General features: G+C 36.0%; 1 protein-coding gene across 1 annotated transcript in view; it reads right to left on the bottom strand.

Annotated features, from left to right (window-relative positions):
• The window catches only part of LOC132565038 (active breakpoint cluster region-related protein-like), a 37,239-nt gene that overhangs the window by 2,127 nt on the left and 17,339 nt on the right, over window positions 1-17,773 (bottom strand). The window contains exons 2-21 of the mRNA XM_060229643.1: window positions 17,129-17,235; window positions 16,523-16,648; window positions 15,737-15,919; window positions 15,474-15,605; window positions 12,031-12,114; window positions 11,582-11,698; window positions 10,288-10,415; window positions 9,637-9,704; window positions 9,288-9,397; window positions 8,578-8,646; window positions 8,073-8,239; window positions 6,246-6,294; window positions 5,969-6,011; window positions 5,542-5,610; window positions 4,468-4,670; window positions 3,961-4,017; window positions 3,564-3,673; window positions 2,386-2,447; window positions 1,311-1,388; window positions 871-1,005 (exon numbers count right to left, since the gene is read on the bottom strand). Of these exons, the coding sequence (XP_060085626.1) occupies window positions 871-1,005; window positions 1,311-1,388; window positions 2,386-2,447; window positions 3,564-3,673; window positions 3,961-4,017; window positions 4,468-4,670; window positions 5,542-5,610; window positions 5,969-6,011; window positions 6,246-6,294; window positions 8,073-8,239; window positions 8,578-8,646; window positions 9,288-9,397; window positions 9,637-9,704; window positions 10,288-10,415; window positions 11,582-11,698; window positions 12,031-12,114; window positions 15,474-15,605; window positions 15,737-15,919; window positions 16,523-16,648; window positions 17,129-17,235 (2,097 nt within the window). The remainder of the gene's footprint in view (window positions 1-870; window positions 1,006-1,310; window positions 1,389-2,385; window positions 2,448-3,563; window positions 3,674-3,960; window positions 4,018-4,467; window positions 4,671-5,541; window positions 5,611-5,968; window positions 6,012-6,245; window positions 6,295-8,072; window positions 8,240-8,577; window positions 8,647-9,287; window positions 9,398-9,636; window positions 9,705-10,287; window positions 10,416-11,581; window positions 11,699-12,030; window positions 12,115-15,473; window positions 15,606-15,736; window positions 15,920-16,522; window positions 16,649-17,128; window positions 17,236-17,773) is intronic.

Here is a 17,773-nt window from a genome sequence, read left to right as displayed (position 1 = left end):
TCACAGACAAAGAACTATCAGAGACAAGAACTATCAGAGACAAGAACTATCAGAGACAAGAACTATCACAGACAAAGAACTATCAGAGACAAGAACTATCAGAGACAAAGAACTATCACAGACAAAAAACTATCAGAGACAAAGAACTATCAGAGACAAGAACTATCAGAGACAAAGAACTATCAGAGACAAAGAACTATCAGAGACAAAGAACTTTCAGAGACAAGAACTATCAGAGACAAAGAACTATCAGAGACAAAGACCTATCAGAGACAAAGAACTATCAGAGACAAAGAACTATCAGAGACAAAAAACTATCAGAGGCAAAGAACTATCAGAGACAAAGAACTATCAGAGACAAGAACTATCAGAGACAAAGAACTATCAGAGACAAAGAACTATCAGAGACAAAGAACTATCAGAGACAAAAAACTATCAGAGACAAAGAACTATCAGAGACAAAGAACTATCACAGACAAAAAACTATCAGAGACAAAGAACTATCACAGACAAAAAACTATCAGAGACAAAGAACTATCAGAGACAAAGAACTATCAGAGACAAGAACTATCAGAGACAAAAAACTATCAGAGACAAAGAACTATCAGAGACAAAGAGCTATCACAGACAAAGAGCTATCAGAGACAAAGAACTATCAGAGACAAAGAACTATCAGAGACAAGAACTATCAGAGACAAAGAATTATCAGAGACAAAAATATGAACGCTTGTACAGACAAAATTTCTGAGTACTGATGTTTGGTGTCCTATATCGTATCTGACTCAGTTGAATCTAACTAATACTTGATAAAACTAACCTCAAGTCTATTGATATAAACAGTTACTATGGGACTACAGGTTGTTGACCTACCTGCTGTACTGATGAATGCCTTATAATTAGCCTCTGTGAAGAGTGGATCAGGTAGCTCACGAAAGAACAATTTAAGGACACCACTCACAGCATGGATATCACTGCTGGTGATGGCGTTTATTCCAGCACGCATATCTGAAACAGACAATTAAATACGTTTTCTTAACAGAATGTTAGTAATATATAAAAGACATTGTCTAGATAAATATACATGTCATCAAAAAGTGATAAATCACTCGCGAAAATCAGAAATAGCTGGTATCTTTGGTCTTAGTAGGGTACAACAATTATCAAAGATGGCAGACAATAATATGCAGGATGGATGCGGGCAAATAAGCTTAACATTGGTACATATTTGAACACTGGGAGAGGAGTTTATTCAGGGTAAAATATAACATGAAAGAAAATATTGCATTATTGTTTGTTTTAGTCCTACTCACTTTTATCAAATGTCTTTTTTAACCTCTGTATTTCTGATGTCACTCCAGAGACTCTGTAGATCCCCACCTCATCCAGACCTGTAACATCAAATATCATTATTATTTATAAATCATTTCCTTACAAAACGTAAGTCACAACTGTAACATACATCATGTAGACACCTTATTATTATATCAGTAGCACAATGGAGATGTATGTATGCTGATCCTCTATCTCCCCCATACACTGTCAACTCCTTCCCCTCCACTCCCTGCCCCCATTCCCTCAACACCAATCTCTCCATCCTTTCCCCTACTCTAACCTACCCCAGGTGGCAATACTCACCTCTGGCCTCTATCTCCCTTATACACTATCAACTCCTCTCCATCCTTTCCCCTACTCTAACCTACCCCAGGTGGCAATACTCACCTCTGTCTCTATCTCCTTAATACACTGTCAACCCCTCTCCATCCTTTCCCCTACTCTAACCTACCCCAGGTGGCAATACTCACCTCTGTCTCTATCTCCTTTATACACTGTCAACCCCTCTCCATCCTTTCCCCTACTCTAACCTACCCCAGGTGGCCAAACTCACCTCGGTCTCTATCTCCCTCATACACTGTCAACCCCTCTCCATCCTTTCCCCTACTCTAACCTACCCCAGGTGGCCATACTCACCTCGGTCTCTATCTCCCTCATACACTGTCAACCCCTCTCCATCCTTTCCCCTACTCTAACCTACCCCAGGTGGCAATACTCACCTCTGGCCTCTATCTCCTTTATACACTGTCAACCCCTCTCCATCCTTTCCCCTACTCTAACCTACCCCAGGTGGCAATACTCACCTCTGGCCTCTATCTCCTTTATACACTGTCAACTCCTCTCCATCCTTTCCCCTACTCTAACCTACCCCAGGTGGCCATACTCACCTCGGTCTCTACTCCCTCATACACTGTCAACCCCTCTCCATCTTTTCCCGTAATCTAACCTACCCCAGGTGGCAATACTCACCTCTGGCCTCTATCTCCTTCATACACTGTCAACCCCTCTCCACCCTTTCCCCTACTCTAACATACCCCAAGTGGCAATACTCACCTCTGGCTTCTATCTCCTTCATACATGTTGATACAATGGTGGGGATGGTCTTGTTCTCTCGACTGTAAAGAAATTACATTAAAATACCTTAATCTCATTTCATGTGTTGAGTAACTTTCTACTCAAATGTGACAAAAACTTGAATGATTTTATTCTATAATTGGCCAACAGAATTAACCTACAAGTGATACATGTTATCAAGAAAACACTTCAATAGAAAGTTTTTTTTTTACTTTTAAGTAACGGTAAAACAATGGGGACTATAATTTTCCTTGCTGTCTGTCTTTGCTGTCTGTCCTTGCTGTCTGTCCTTGCTGTCTATCCTGGCTGTCTGTCTTTGCTGTCTATCCTTGCTGTTTGTCCTTGCTGTCTCTTGTTGTCTATCCTTGCTGTCTGTCTTTGCTGTCTCTTGTTGTCTGTCCTTGCTGTCTGTCTTTGCTGTCTATTCTTTCTGTCTGTCCTTGCTGTCTCTTGTCTGTCCTTTCTGTCTGTCCTTGCTGTTTGTCTTTGCTGTCTATCCTTGCTGTCTGTCTTTGCTGTCTGTCCTTGCTGTCTCTTGCTGTCTGTCCTTGCTGTCTGTCTTTCCTGTCTATCCTTGCAGTCTATCCTTGCTGTCTGTCTTTGCTGTCTATCCTGGCTGTCTGTCTTTGCTGTCTATCCTTGCTGTCCATCTATGTACATGTTTAACACTAAAGTTTGCCAGTGCCCTACTGGTTTGATTCCTTACTGGATTTTGTACAAACCACACACACTTACAAACCACCATAATATCTCAAGCATGTTGGAGTTCCAGAATCGTTGGGTCAAGATCAATGTCACTGTTACTATTTATAGAAAATCATTATCAACACTAAACATGTATAGCTTTAACAATGCTTGTTATTAATATCTTTTTCCCAGACACAGTAATACATAGAATTGATGTCTGTACAAAAACACTCAGTTTTAAAGTGATCGTATTTATTCTGCATGACATCATAAGGACTCTAACATATCACCTGCAGCCAAGTGTATGAATATTGGCATATTGTAGGCCAGTAATATAACACTTTGTGGCATTTCTCATAAAACTGCAAAATATGTGAAGTGGGCTTATTACCAGACATGGGCTTATTGTCTGATAACTTTATAATATTCGTGAATATATGTGCGGTACTGAATGACAGGATATGTCTTACCTGATAATGTTCTTTAACCTGACACCGAAGACACCTCCTTGTATCTTTGATGGCTGCCTCTTTAGGGTTTTACTTGTAGGAGTGTGTCTCACCGAGATTGTAAGGGCAAGCTATTTAATACATAAATCTCATTTTCACTAAGTTAACGAGGACAATTTGATTAATATACCAGTAATATTTACAACCTTTATTTTTAGTTTGAAACATAAAAGAACTTGATATAATTAAAATATAATGCAGTTTCTGAGTTTATGTATATATGGCATTCTGAATAGAAGAACAAGGATTTATCTTTGGAAATTTTCATTTTATTAAAATAATGAGATAATATTAAATACAATGATTTCTTTCTCTTTCTATTAGGAAGACAATGTTTTTTAAACTTGTCATAACTTACATCATTCATGGATATCTTCTGTTCCTTGAAATTACTGCTTAACCAACTGCTACTCAACTACAAATCAGTATAGACATAGTCAATACAGATACAAAGTTATACATAGTACATACAGATACAAAATCATATATAGTACATACATTCATAGTACATACACTTCATACAAGGACTCAGAAAACAGAAAATCATACAAATATTTCATATTAGTATTGTGAAAAACAAAGTCTGACAAATACTTCATACAAGTATTCAGGAAACACAAAATCATACATAGTTCAGCTGAAACTGGATACCATTGTACTATACTATCCTATGTATCACTATATTCTGCAGTGGCTAACATGTCATCTCTATTATTAGTATTAAAAGACAATTTCTTACTGATTCTAGCAAAGAGAATTAAGTAAGTGTGGACTTAAATGTGGTGAATGAATGTAAACATATAAAATATTTAAATCAAAACTACAACTAGTTTGTAAAGCTGTAAACATTTGTATCTGTGCTTACTTCCAATGCACTGCGGCCAATCAACTCATCCATGGCCCCATCCTTCTTGTAACAAAGGACTCGCAGGGTCTGTGAACCATCCAGGTCTAGCTCAAAGTCCTCGTCCCACGATCGGTCTCCGACATGTATCACTGAGCTTGTGGTTGTACGTGCCTTCATGAAAAAGTGTCCATAGGAGTCCAGCTCCAGCTGACAAAATACTTCTGTAATGGAGATGTTTTAGGCAAGTGATATTAACTGATGAGAAACCAGTACTATAACAACAAATGTCTCCAAATCTACAGAATGATATAAAGGTTCTAATAAGATTTGAAGTCCCCAATAAACTCTCTCATTGGTGTCTCCTCCAGGCACATTTTGAGGAGTGTCTCCTCCAGGCACATTTTGAGGGGTGTCTCCTCCAGGCACATTTTGAGGAGTGTCTCCTCCAGGCACCTTTTGAGGAGTGTCTCCTCCAAGCACCTTTTGAGGGGTGTCTCCTCTAGGCACATTTTGAAGAATGTCTCCTCCAGGCACCTTTTGAGGGGTGTCTCCTCTAGGCACCTTTTGAGGAGTGTCTCCTCCAGGCACCTTTTGACAGGTGTCCTATAACCATAGTAATGGTACTTCTCAGTATCAGCTGGTCATCAGTTTTTATATGAAGCCTTAAAAATAATATGTCATGTGATATAGGACAGGAAGTGTCATGTGATGTAACAGGAAAAGTCATGTGATGTAGGACAGGAAAAGTCATGTGATGTATGGCTGAAAATGTCATGTGATGTAATTGTAAATGTCACATGAAATTGGTCAAATTTAACTAGATCTTGGCTATATTTTAGATTATATAAGATCTCATTCACACATGTGTTTCTTGATAATGTTCCAACAAATAGGAATAAAAGAACTATGATAGACTAGATGTGATGTCAGAATACTTGGGAGTCTGGGTGAATCAGTTTTACCTTCGGTCACATGACTAGAGAGAATCAGTTTAAACAGCGACTGTCACTGATCACATAATTACTCTGTTAATTAATCTGTGGTATGGCTTGAGAAGCAAGTGACATGGACGTTTTTGACCTGGTTACGTACCACACAGTTTGTCGACTCCCGCCAGAGTGTGAATTGTTACATTCAGATTACCATTCAGCATTTCTTCATCTGAAAAAACAATCATTTAAAAAAATCAGAACTGTAAAAATCATACATTGAAGGCATGGTCACTTACTGATTATTATAAATTAGAGTATATTAATTTTGTAAAATAGGTATAAACTGATTTAACATGTCCAAATTAAGATCAAATTATGTCGCTTCACTAATCTCCTTTGTCATGTTTACACTTCCTATAGTTAACTTACATCCAACCTAATATAAACATCATATTACTTATCACTCAAAGTCAGGAAGGGGAGATAATTACCAGACAATGAATTAAAATTTGTCAATTTTTCTGATACACATGGATGGTCTGATTACAGAACCTGAACTTATTGCTAAACAATTTTTTCTATCTCACCTTTTCTCATTAAAACATTTCCAATCTTGTTCACCTGTGGTAACTGAAACAGAAAATATGGTTTTAGTCTCATTAAGGACTTTTTTTTTGTTCTTTTGGTTATTTTTTAAGCAGATAAACATTTGTGATCGTTTCAGATCTATTTGTTTACAGTATTTTCTGGGTTATAAGTTGCATCTGTATGTCAGCCACAAAGCTGACTTTAACCAATATTTTTTTTAATTTGTTCTATGTATAAGCCACACTCTTTCTAACTGTTGTATTATGAATTTCTCACCTGTTTGCTGTCGTTGATCATCGTCTGGATGTCGTGGATACTGAGCTGTCTCTGCATGGCAGCTAAACATAGCAAACATACTGTCAACACCGACATACTCAACAAGAATGAAAATGTTACATGCCTTATTTTCATATCTAAGTTTAATTTAAAGAATACTTAATTTTGAATATTTACTTATTACAAGTACAATTATTAATATGAAAAGAAGATTGAAATAACAATCTAGAAAATTATATCAATTTCTCTCAGTATCATATACGGATATCACACACAACTACAGTTCCCAAGGAAATATCACACATATGATAATAACAGAATAAACATCACACACAACTACAGTTCCCAAGGAAATATCACACATATGATAATAACAGAATCTACATCACACACAACTACAGTTCCCATGGAAATATCACACATATGATAATAACAGAATCTACATCACACACAACTACAGTTCCCAAGGAAATATCACACATATGATAATAACAGAATCTACATCACACACAACTACAGTTCCCAAGGAAATATCACACATATGATAATAACAGAATCTACATCACACACAACTACAGTTCCCAAGGAAATATCACACATATGATAATAACAGAATCTACATCACACACAACTACAGTTCCCAAGGAAATATCACACATATGATAATAACAGAATCTACATCACACACAACTACAGTTCCCAAGGAAATATCACACATATGATAATAACAGAATCTACATCACACACAACTACAGTTCCCAAGAAAATATCACACATATGATAATAACAGAATCTACATCACACACAACTACAGTTCCCAAGGAAATATCACACATATGATAATAACAGAATCTACATCACACACAACTACAGTTCCCAAGAAAATATCACACATATGATAATAACAGAATCTACATCACACACAACTACAGTTCCCAAGGAAATATCACACATATGATAATAACAGAATCTACATCACACACAACTACAGTTCCCAAGGAAATATCACACATATGATAATAACAGAATCTACATCACACACAACTACAGTTCCCAAGGAAATATCACACATATGATAATAACAGAATCTACATCACACACAACTACAGTTCCCAAGAAAATATCACACATATGATAATAACAGAATCTACATCACACACAACTACAGTTCCCAAGGAAATATCACACATATGATAATAACTGAATAAACATCATACACAACTACAGTTCCCAACGAAATATCACACATATGATAATAACAGAATCTACATCACACACAACTACAGTTCCCAAGGAAATATCACACATATGATAATAACAGAATCTACATCACACACAACTACAGTTCCCAAGAAAATATCACACATATGATAATAACAGAATCTACATCACACACAACTACAGTTCCCAAGGAAATATCACACATATGATAATAACAGAATCTACATCACACACAACTACAGTTCCCAAGGAAATATCACACATATGATAATAACAGAATAAACATCATACACAACTACAGTTCCCAAGGAAATATCACACATATGATAATAACAGAATCTACATCACACACAACTACAGTTCCCAAGGAAATATCACACATATGATAATAACAGAATCTACATCACACACAACTACAGTTCCCAAGGAAATATCACACATATGATAATAACAGAATCTACATCACACACAACTACAGTTCCCAAGGAAATATCACAGATATGATAATAACAGAATAAACATCACACACAACTACAGTTCCCAAGGAAATATCACACATATGATAATAACAGAATCTAGTGATTTCACTGTGGATTTACAGCTGACTTACGATGAATTTGCCCCTGTGGGGAATGATGTTTCTGTTGATTATCAATAGCATCCCTCCATTCTTCTCGTTCAAAGTCATTGGATAGCAGTATTACATACTTGTTACCTCCCTTGGCAGATATTGTGATTGGCAAATGTGGTGAAGCTAGGACAAGTGACGCCTCCTGGTGAATAAATCAGGTAAAATAAAGGTCAATAACTCACAATTTCAAAAAGAAGTTTGTGGTCTTCATTATATGTTATCTTCTATAAGAAGGAAGTTGTGGCAAAACCAAGAAGGGAAATGAATGAGAATATTTTCAGTACACTGTAAACTTGCATTTTGTAGCAGCTTTAATCTCAGTGCTTCTAAAAATAAAATTGTTCTGGGATTTGAAAAGGTTATTCAGATGTAGGTTGCATTTTAAAATATGCATATAGATTTGTTATTAAGGCATGACATAAATATACTTTTAATTATTTATGAAATATGTATACAAGGGAATTGATTTTTGCTTCCTACCTGCTCCTCTATCTTCTTGCGAAGTTTGTCTATGGATCTCTGTTGGACTTTGCCTGCTAGCGACCATCTCTGTTGATTTAATCAAAATTTTCAATTATCTACTTCAAACATAGTTTTTCATTCTGTTTGAAATAAAATCTTCTGATTGGCTGACCTAATTTTCAGAGTGGAAATCTCTCGGAAATATTTCCCGAAAACCATCATATACACATGGGATTAACACTATCATATAGAGGGCAGACACCTGTAGTGTATTAAGAAAATGTTTCCTTACGCACTGAACTGTCAGGCAAACATATCATAAACACATTCTATCTGTGATAATGGTATTTTTGCCTGCATGAAACTTTCATTTATGTCAACTATAAATTTCAAATCAGGACGATTCAATAATCATGTTTACATTTTCCTACATGATTTTAGGTTTTATGTATATGCTCTTAAAATTTAACCGAAACAGGTTGTTTATTACGATAATCCACTTTGACGGGGTGTCATTGCCATCTCTATGCCAGCGTGGATACAAGTTATGTTGTCATAATGGTCATATCAGTAATGGTATTTACTGTCCGATAATTGTCACTTCTGTCGGACATGATTATAAATGCAAATTTCATATTTATGTATACAGCTGTGGTTGTTTCATTAAGAAACCATTGGAATTATTTCCATGTGTTTAGATCAGACTTGTACTCTCTGATAATACTCACATCTTTGTTTGGTTCAGCATTGCGCATCTCTGACCTCAGCTCAGCTTTCAAACTGACAATCTTCTTCTTCATAGAATCAATATCTTCCTTACAGTCGTACACTTTGTCACCTAAAGCAGAAAATTGTGAACTGACATCTTAAACAACTTTGTTTGTTTGCATGTGTAAAATACTAACACATGATTATACCTAAAATAGGAATGTTTATACTAAGACAAAAAACAACTTGTCAAATTCTAAAACTACTATTGCTGGCTTGGATGGTTATCAACACAAAATCATTTGATGTGCATTTTTTCTGATTATTTATTCATTTTTTTCGGGATAAAAAAGATTTTATAGATCTTACCTTTTTGTCCCATTGTTATCTCTACCACTGGTACGAACCATTTACACTCAAACGAACGTGGTTTATGTCTGAAATCAACGAGAATTTCACTCAATTACATAATTTCAGCAGTTTACTTTCTTAAGAAAACCATATGATATGACCATACTTCAAGTACAACATTGTGAAGTCACCTAACCACTCTTATATACCACTGAAAATGATGAAAAGTTATGCTTTGGATTCAAAATTTAAAACAAAATTTGTGAATTACCAAATTTTAGTTTGGAAATGCAGGGTGTAACAAATTATTTTTATTTTTGATTAGAAATTACGTCGTAATTCCATAAAGCAGTTTTTTAAAATTCAACAGTTACAGGAATGCTAATCTAATATCATGAAATATATGATGTGATGGCCCTAATGACATGTTATGTGTTGACGGGCTGTTAAGATTGTAATGATAACAATGATATGACGTGATGGCCCTAATGACATGTTATGTGTTGACGGGCTGTTAAGATTGCAATGATAACAATGATATGACGTGATGGCCCTAATGACATGTTATGTATTAACTGGCTGTTAAGATTGTAATGATAACAATGATATGACGTGATGGCCCTAATGACATGTTATAACAATGATATGACGTGATGGTGTTTTACTTACCTGCCACTGATCTTGTGTTTGGTACACACGAGGGCATCACTAAACAGGAACATGTACCTCAGCTTACGAGATCTACCATCCATCTCCACTACAAATCCACTCTTTACTAGATGATGTTTGTCCTCAGACTTCAATAATTAATTACAGTTTGTCAGTTTGGGAAGACCATCAATCATGTAATTATAACTGACAAATTTGTCTTTTGACACAATTTGAAGATTTATTTAATCAGAAGATACTTATTTCAAAGGTTCATCATTTATCCTTAAATCAATATAGGTTTTTTGTTCTTAATAATTAACTTCCATACTTTCAGAAAAAAAATATCATTTCTTCTTAATAGATTATTTCAAACTTCTTACCATGTAACCTTATAATCATATACAGTAACATGTTACCTTATCATTATATACAATAACATGTTACCTTATCATTATATACAGTAACATGTTACCTTATCATTATATACAGTAACATGTTACCTTATCATTATATACAGTAACATGTTACCTTATCATTATATACAGTAACATGTTACCTTATCATTATATACAGTAACTTATCATTATATTCAGTAACGTGTTACCTTATCATTATATTCAGTAACATGTTACTTTATCATTATATACAGTAACTTATCATTATATACAGTAACTTGTTACCTTATCATTATATTCAGTAACATGTTACCTTATCATCATATACAGTAACTTGTTACCTTATCATTATATACAGTAACATGTTACCTTATCATTATATACAGTAACTTATCATTATATACAGTAACATGTTACCTTTTCATTATATACAATAACTTATCATTATATTCAGTAACATGTTACCTGATCATCATATACAGTAACTTGTTACCTTATCATTATATACAGTAACTTGTTACCTTATCATTATATACAGTAACATGTTACCTTATCATTATATACAGTAACTTATCATTATATTCAGTAACATGTTACCTTATCATCATATACAGTAACTTGTTACCTTATCATTATATTCAGTAACATGTTACCTTATCATTATATACAGTAACTTATCATTATATTCAGTAACATGTTACCTTATCATCATATACAGTAACTTGTTACCTTATCATTATATACAGTAACATGTTACCTTATCATTATATACAGTAACTTATCATTATATTCAGTAACATGTTACCTTATCATCATATACAGTAACTTGTTACCTTATCATTATATTCAGTAACATGTTACCTTATCATTATATACAGTAACTTGTTACCTTATCATTATATTCAGTAACTTGTTACCTTAGCATTAGCTTCTTCATCAACTCCAAAGTTCCGTAAATTATGATCAGCAATCTTTAGCGCCCCCTGGAGGGTGGCAAAATCTTTATGATCCTCAGGTGTTACTTTGATCAAATCCTGTAAAATTCAACACCACGGTTACAATGGCAACAAAAAAAATTCTCAATTTCCTCAACTGAAAAATGACATCCTGATACATTCCATTATTTGGAATCCAATTTTTTCATTATTCCATAAAAAAAATCCACTGAAAGTTGTAACACTTTTCAAGTCTCAATTAATCAAAACTTGATCGATCAAAATGTTGCAAAACTGGTCTTCAGTACTACCCATTTTTTTCCAAACTGAGTGAGCATAGAAATCTAGTGAAACATATATTTCAAGGAGTGTGCTTTCAGCTCATTGTAGATGTATGATAGTGTTAGGTACTGAAAAGCAGTCATACTTACATGCAGAACTAGAGTATTTCTCTGTAATCTTTGGACAGGCTTAAACAAAATTTCTGAAAAAAAAAAAAAATAACTTCCATCTAGCTGTGTAAGTAAAATCCATTTCATGTAATGATACAGAAAAACAGATCTGAAACCTATCAGCCCATTGAATTTTAAATCATGCGAATTATTTCATAAATATTACTTTTTCTTTTTCAATCTGAATAAACATGAATATTAACACAATGATTTCCCTTCTTTTTCATGTCAAATCTTGACACACAACTTGCTATCTTTGAATCATTTTTAAACAGAATTATTCTCTACGTGGATTCTCAGTATTACGATTTAGGAACAGATGTTGTTGACAATTATTTTTCCGTAACAAACTACGTGTAGAATTAAACAACAAACCCACCTTCTAATGAAGACACCACTCTCTCTCCACTTTGTGGTCCTGCAATTTTCTGTTTGAATAAAGAAGACAATTTATACCACCAGAAAACTGTAGTAATGGTTTGTACAGAATTAATGAAATACTTTTACAAACTTAGGTATGCATAACCTTAATGACTGAGAACAATAAATACAGTACTATCAGGCAGTAAGTCCATGCCTTGTAATAAGCCCATCTATATTTATTTGTTGTTAAATATCATCACCAACATATGAAATTGATTGTCCTGTAACCCCTGGTGTATCGAGGATGCAGTGGTCATAACCCCTGGTGTATCAAGGATGTAGTGATTATAACCCCTGGTGTATCGAGGATGTAGTGATTGTTACCCCTGGAGTATCGAGGATGTAGTGATTGTAACCCCTGGAGTATCAATGATGTAGTGATTATAACCCCTGGTGTATCGAGGATGTAGTGATTGTAACCCCTGGAGTATCGAGGATGTAGTGATTGTAACCCCTGGAGTATCGAGGATGTAGTGATTGTAACCCCTGGAGTATCGAGGATGTAGTGATTGTAACCCCTGGAGTATCGAGGATGTAGTGATTGTAACCCCTGGAGTATTGAGGATGCAGTGATTGTAACCCTAGGAGTATTGAGGATGTAGTGATTGTAACCCCTGGAGTATTGAGGATGCAGTGATTGTAACCCCTGGAGTATTGAGGATGTAGTGATTGTAACCCCTGGAGTATCGAGGATGTAGTGATTGTAACCCCTGGAGTATCGAGGATGTAGTGATTGTAACCCCTGGAGTATCGAGGATGTAGTGATTGTAACCCCTGGAGTATCAAGGATGTAGTGATTGTAACCCCTGGAGTATCGAGGATGTAGTGATTGTAACCCCTGGAGTAACGAGGATGTAGTGATTGTAACCCCTGGTGTATCGAGGATGTAGTGATTATAACCCCTGGTGTATCCAGGATGTAGTGATTATAACCCCTGGTGTATCCAGGATGTAGTGATTGTAACCCCTGGTGTATCAAGGATGTAGTGATTGTAACCCCTGGTGTATCAATGATGTAGTGATTGTAACCCCTGGAGTATCGAGGATGTAGTGATTATAACCCCTGGTGTATCGAGGATGTAGTGATTGTAACCCCTGGAGTATCGAGGATGTAGTGATTGTAACCCCTGGAGTATCGAGGATGTAGTGATTGTAACCACTGGAGTATCGAGGATGTAGTGATTGTAACCCCTGGAGTATCGAGGATGTAGTGATTGTAACCCCTGGAGTATCAAGGATTTAGTGATTGTAACCCCTGGTGTATCCAGGATGTAGTGATTGTAACCCCTGGTGTATCAAGGATGTAGTGATTGTAACCCCTGGTGTATCGAGGATGTAGTGATTGTAGCCCCTGGAGTATCAAGGATGTAGTGATTATAACCCCTGGTGTATCCAGGATGTAGTGATTATAACCCCTGGTGTATCCAGGATGTAGTGATTGTAACCCCTGGTGTATCAAGGATGTAGTGATTGTAACCCCTGGTGTATCGAAGATATAGTAATCGTTACCCCTGGAGTATCGAGGATGTAGTAATCGTAACCCCTGGAGTATCAAGGATGTAGTGATTGTAACCCCTGGAGTATCGAGGATGTAGTAATTGTAACCCCTGGAGTATCGAGGATGTAGTGATTGTAACCCCTGGAGTATCGAGTATGTAGTGATTGTAACCCCTGGAGTATCGAGGATATAGTGATTGTAACCCCTGGAGTATCGAGGATGTAGTGATTGTAACCCCTGGAGTATCGAGGATGTAGTGATCGTAACCCCTGGTGTATCGAAGATGTAGTAATCATTACCCCTGGAGTATCGAGGATGTAGTAATCGTAACCCCTGGAGTATCGAGGATGTAGTAATCGTAACCCCTGGAGTATCGAGGATGGTTTCAGTGCAGAGAGTAACTGACAGCGTAACCTCTATAGAGGTATTGAAGTTGCTTTATCTCCACCCCTGACCTTCAGAGATACATGTGTGGAAAGTGTTGAATTAAGATTAACAGCTAAATCATTGAACTGGATAGCAGGAACATGTGGTAATAAATCTATGTAATTACTTAATTCTAGTAAAACAAAACAGTACAGTATTTTATATACATGTATCACAGTAATGCAAAAGTCAAAAGCAATGAGGAGAAAAAAGGAAGAAACAAGAGATCCCAGAGGGATCTTGGCGCCCACCATTTGAGGATCTGTTTTCAGTTCTTGAAGATTTGTTTATTTTCTTTTTGTGTTACAGGTTTTGTAAATGTTCATGAACTGGTCTTCATTGAATGTACTCAATGATGGCACAAGATATTTTCATTAAGCACCTATTAGCAAATCCCAAAGTATTATTAGATAGCAGTCAGTTACAGGTTGATAATGGCCATGGTCTTGAATCAATATGATAGAATATCGAAGAAAATATGCTTGTGCTGTATTACTGTCAACATCCAAGATGGCTGCCTGTGGGCCAACTTGATTTCAGATCAGTCCAAAAAGGTACAATGCACAACTAGGGACCAAGGGGAACCTGCATATGAAATTTGAGAAAGATCCATTCAGAACCTTCCAAGAAATAGCGATAACAAACTTTTACTTCCAAAATCCAAGATGGCCGTCTGTCAGCCATCTTGAATTTGAATAAGTCCAAAAAAGGTACAATGCACAACTAGGGACCAAGGGGAACCTGCATATGAAATTTGAGAAAGATCCATCCAGTACTTTCCCAGAAATAGCGGTAACAAACTTTTACTTCCAAAATCCAAGAAGGCTGCCTGTCAACCATCTTGAATTCAAATCAGTCCAAAAAAGGTACAATGCACAACTAGGGACCAAGGGGAAACTGCATATGAAATTTGAGAAAGATCCATCTAGTACTTTCCCAGAAATAGAGGTAACAAGAATTGTTTACGGATGGACGGACCACGGACGCAGGGCGATTTGAATACCCCACCATCTGATGATGGTGGGCTAAAAACTCACACATATGCGTATCTTTGACAACTGAATCAGAGTATCTACTGAAGTTTTCAAACTTACCATGTTCAGAGCCATTTTTTTGAAGTCAGGGTTTTCATTACTACACTTGGTAACACATTCCAAGGCTTTGTTAGTGTTCTCAACAAATTCTTTATAAGTAGGGAAAAACACAATCTGAAAGATAAAACAACAGGTAAACAATGTTGTGTTTGTTTTCATCAAGTTAATCATTTGTCGGAGATAAAAAATTCTTAATTCCTTTTACTGTAGCATCTACATAGAGAAAACTCATAAGAAGAACTCACCAGTTCCTTGAATATTTTTCCGATCTCCTGATCATCTGACCAGTGGTCAACTTTTTCTTTCAGACTGGACACAAATGACTTGTGGTGGACATGGATGTCTTCTACCTTGTAGAAGATCGTTGTTAGGTCCTCGAAGGAACACATGGGGTTTGTCTCACAGCCTAGCTGTAACTTACGCTTGAACTGTGAACAAAATGTCACAAAGAATTCTAAACAAAAGGAAACAATGATAAAACGTTTCACTTCAGTGTCTGAGCATGAAGGTAAGCTTTCTGAGGTTCAGTTGGAAGTGCTGAACTTCAAAAATCTCATCCTGAAAGTTACGTGTCTCTTTGTTTACATCACAAGATGTCTAATTAACAGTCACTTTCACACTGTAAAAATACTGCAGTGAAGGACAAATTCTATAGGTCATTATCCATGTGGCACAAAATTGCATACAAAGTTATACAGTCATACTGTAATTTATAAAGACGTGATACTATGTTGTCCTCATGTGATCATATTTTCAGATCAAACCTTTGTGTAAGCTGTCATCATTTTGAGAGAACATGCTGAAACATATGCCTAGGCAATATACTCATGGACATAATGATCAGCTGTACTGACCCTTCACTAGTATAATCCTTAGACCTTTGACCTAATAATGAAAATTTACAATGACCTCTGACCTAAACTGATCAATTAAATTGACACCTGACCTAATAATGACCACTGACTTTCAATGAACAATGACTTAGCAATGACTCTCATTGACCTCTGACCTAATAATGACCTGTGACTTACATTAACAAGTTCATCCAGACATGACAGGTAGGTTTCTTCGCTCCCTAGTATTCCATTCACAAGGATTTTCCTCATCTTCAGCTTCCGTGACTTTTCTGTCTCTTCTTCTTGGTCCACCACATCCAACTGAAACAGATGAGGAATAGACAATCAAACACTTGTTTCTCCTTATCCTGATCAATGTTCAACCTGATTTAATAATGACAAATGACAATTCAACTTTTACAATGTATTAAAAGATCTGTCGCATGGTCACTTGTGTGCAATTTCAGAAATATGTACTTGGTCATAAATGTCCAAATCCAAGACAGTGATTACAAACTGTACCGATTTCCAAGATTGTCATCTGTCATTCTACTAACTAAAAATAAACAGGACTTCAGATGAGAGATTTCTCATATCTGTCGACCATGCTTCTCCTCAGATCTGTCAATGCCACTAAAAAGGATTTGAAAAGTTCATAATACTAGGGTCTTAATGATAAAAGTTATCACAAAGCAGATGACAGAGCATGCAGAGACCAAACGATATTCAACATGTTAGGATCTTTTCATATTGTTATATATAATACAGAAGACATTTTGGAGACAGAGCTAATAAGGTTACCTCATCATGACTGTCACAGCTAATTGTGTCAAGGTCATCCTCCGACTTGTTCCTCTTTATTCTGGGTCTGCTGTCTGTCACATCCTCATCTGATTGGGTGTCTATAGCTACAATATACAATGTATTAAACATACTTTTATAACCAGTCTGTTTTATATCATACCTCCTTTTATATAACAACCTCAAATGAAAAAGGGGAGGTAATTTACATGAGGCAAAACTGCCATGGATATCTCACCTGATGATCTGGGAGTGAGGTTAAACTCTGTTGAGTAGTTTTGAAAACTTTCAAGAATGTTAGAAACTACAAGTATATCTGTATAACTTGAAGATGACATCACAATATGTTGAGATAAATCAAGGTGAATGTGCATAAATTTACTGAAGAAAGCACATCCCATAATACCAGACACACACACACCAGTACATGTATCAGCACACACTGGTGTAATCTCAGACACAAGCTAAAATCTTTCTATCCTAGAACAATCTCTGATCTCTCATGAGACTATATCTTCCACATTTAATGAGTCAATCAACCTCACACTGCCTATGTCAATATATGGAAATGGTTGTTATTAGATATAAGTTCAAATCTGGCTTTCAATCTGCTCCTCAAATTCCAATAAAATTTGTTCTGCAATA

This window comes from Ylistrum balloti, unplaced genomic scaffold (genome assembly GCF_031769215.1).
Source record: "Ylistrum balloti isolate Yb309-2 unplaced genomic scaffold, AGI_CSIRO_Ybal_v1 Utg369688, whole genome shotgun sequence".
In the NCBI taxonomy this organism is placed as follows: domain Eukaryota; kingdom Metazoa; phylum Mollusca; class Bivalvia; order Pectinida; family Pectinidae; genus Ylistrum; species Ylistrum balloti.
The sequence above is the reverse complement of the archived record's forward strand: the minus strand, read 5'-3'. Positions and strand labels throughout refer to the sequence as shown.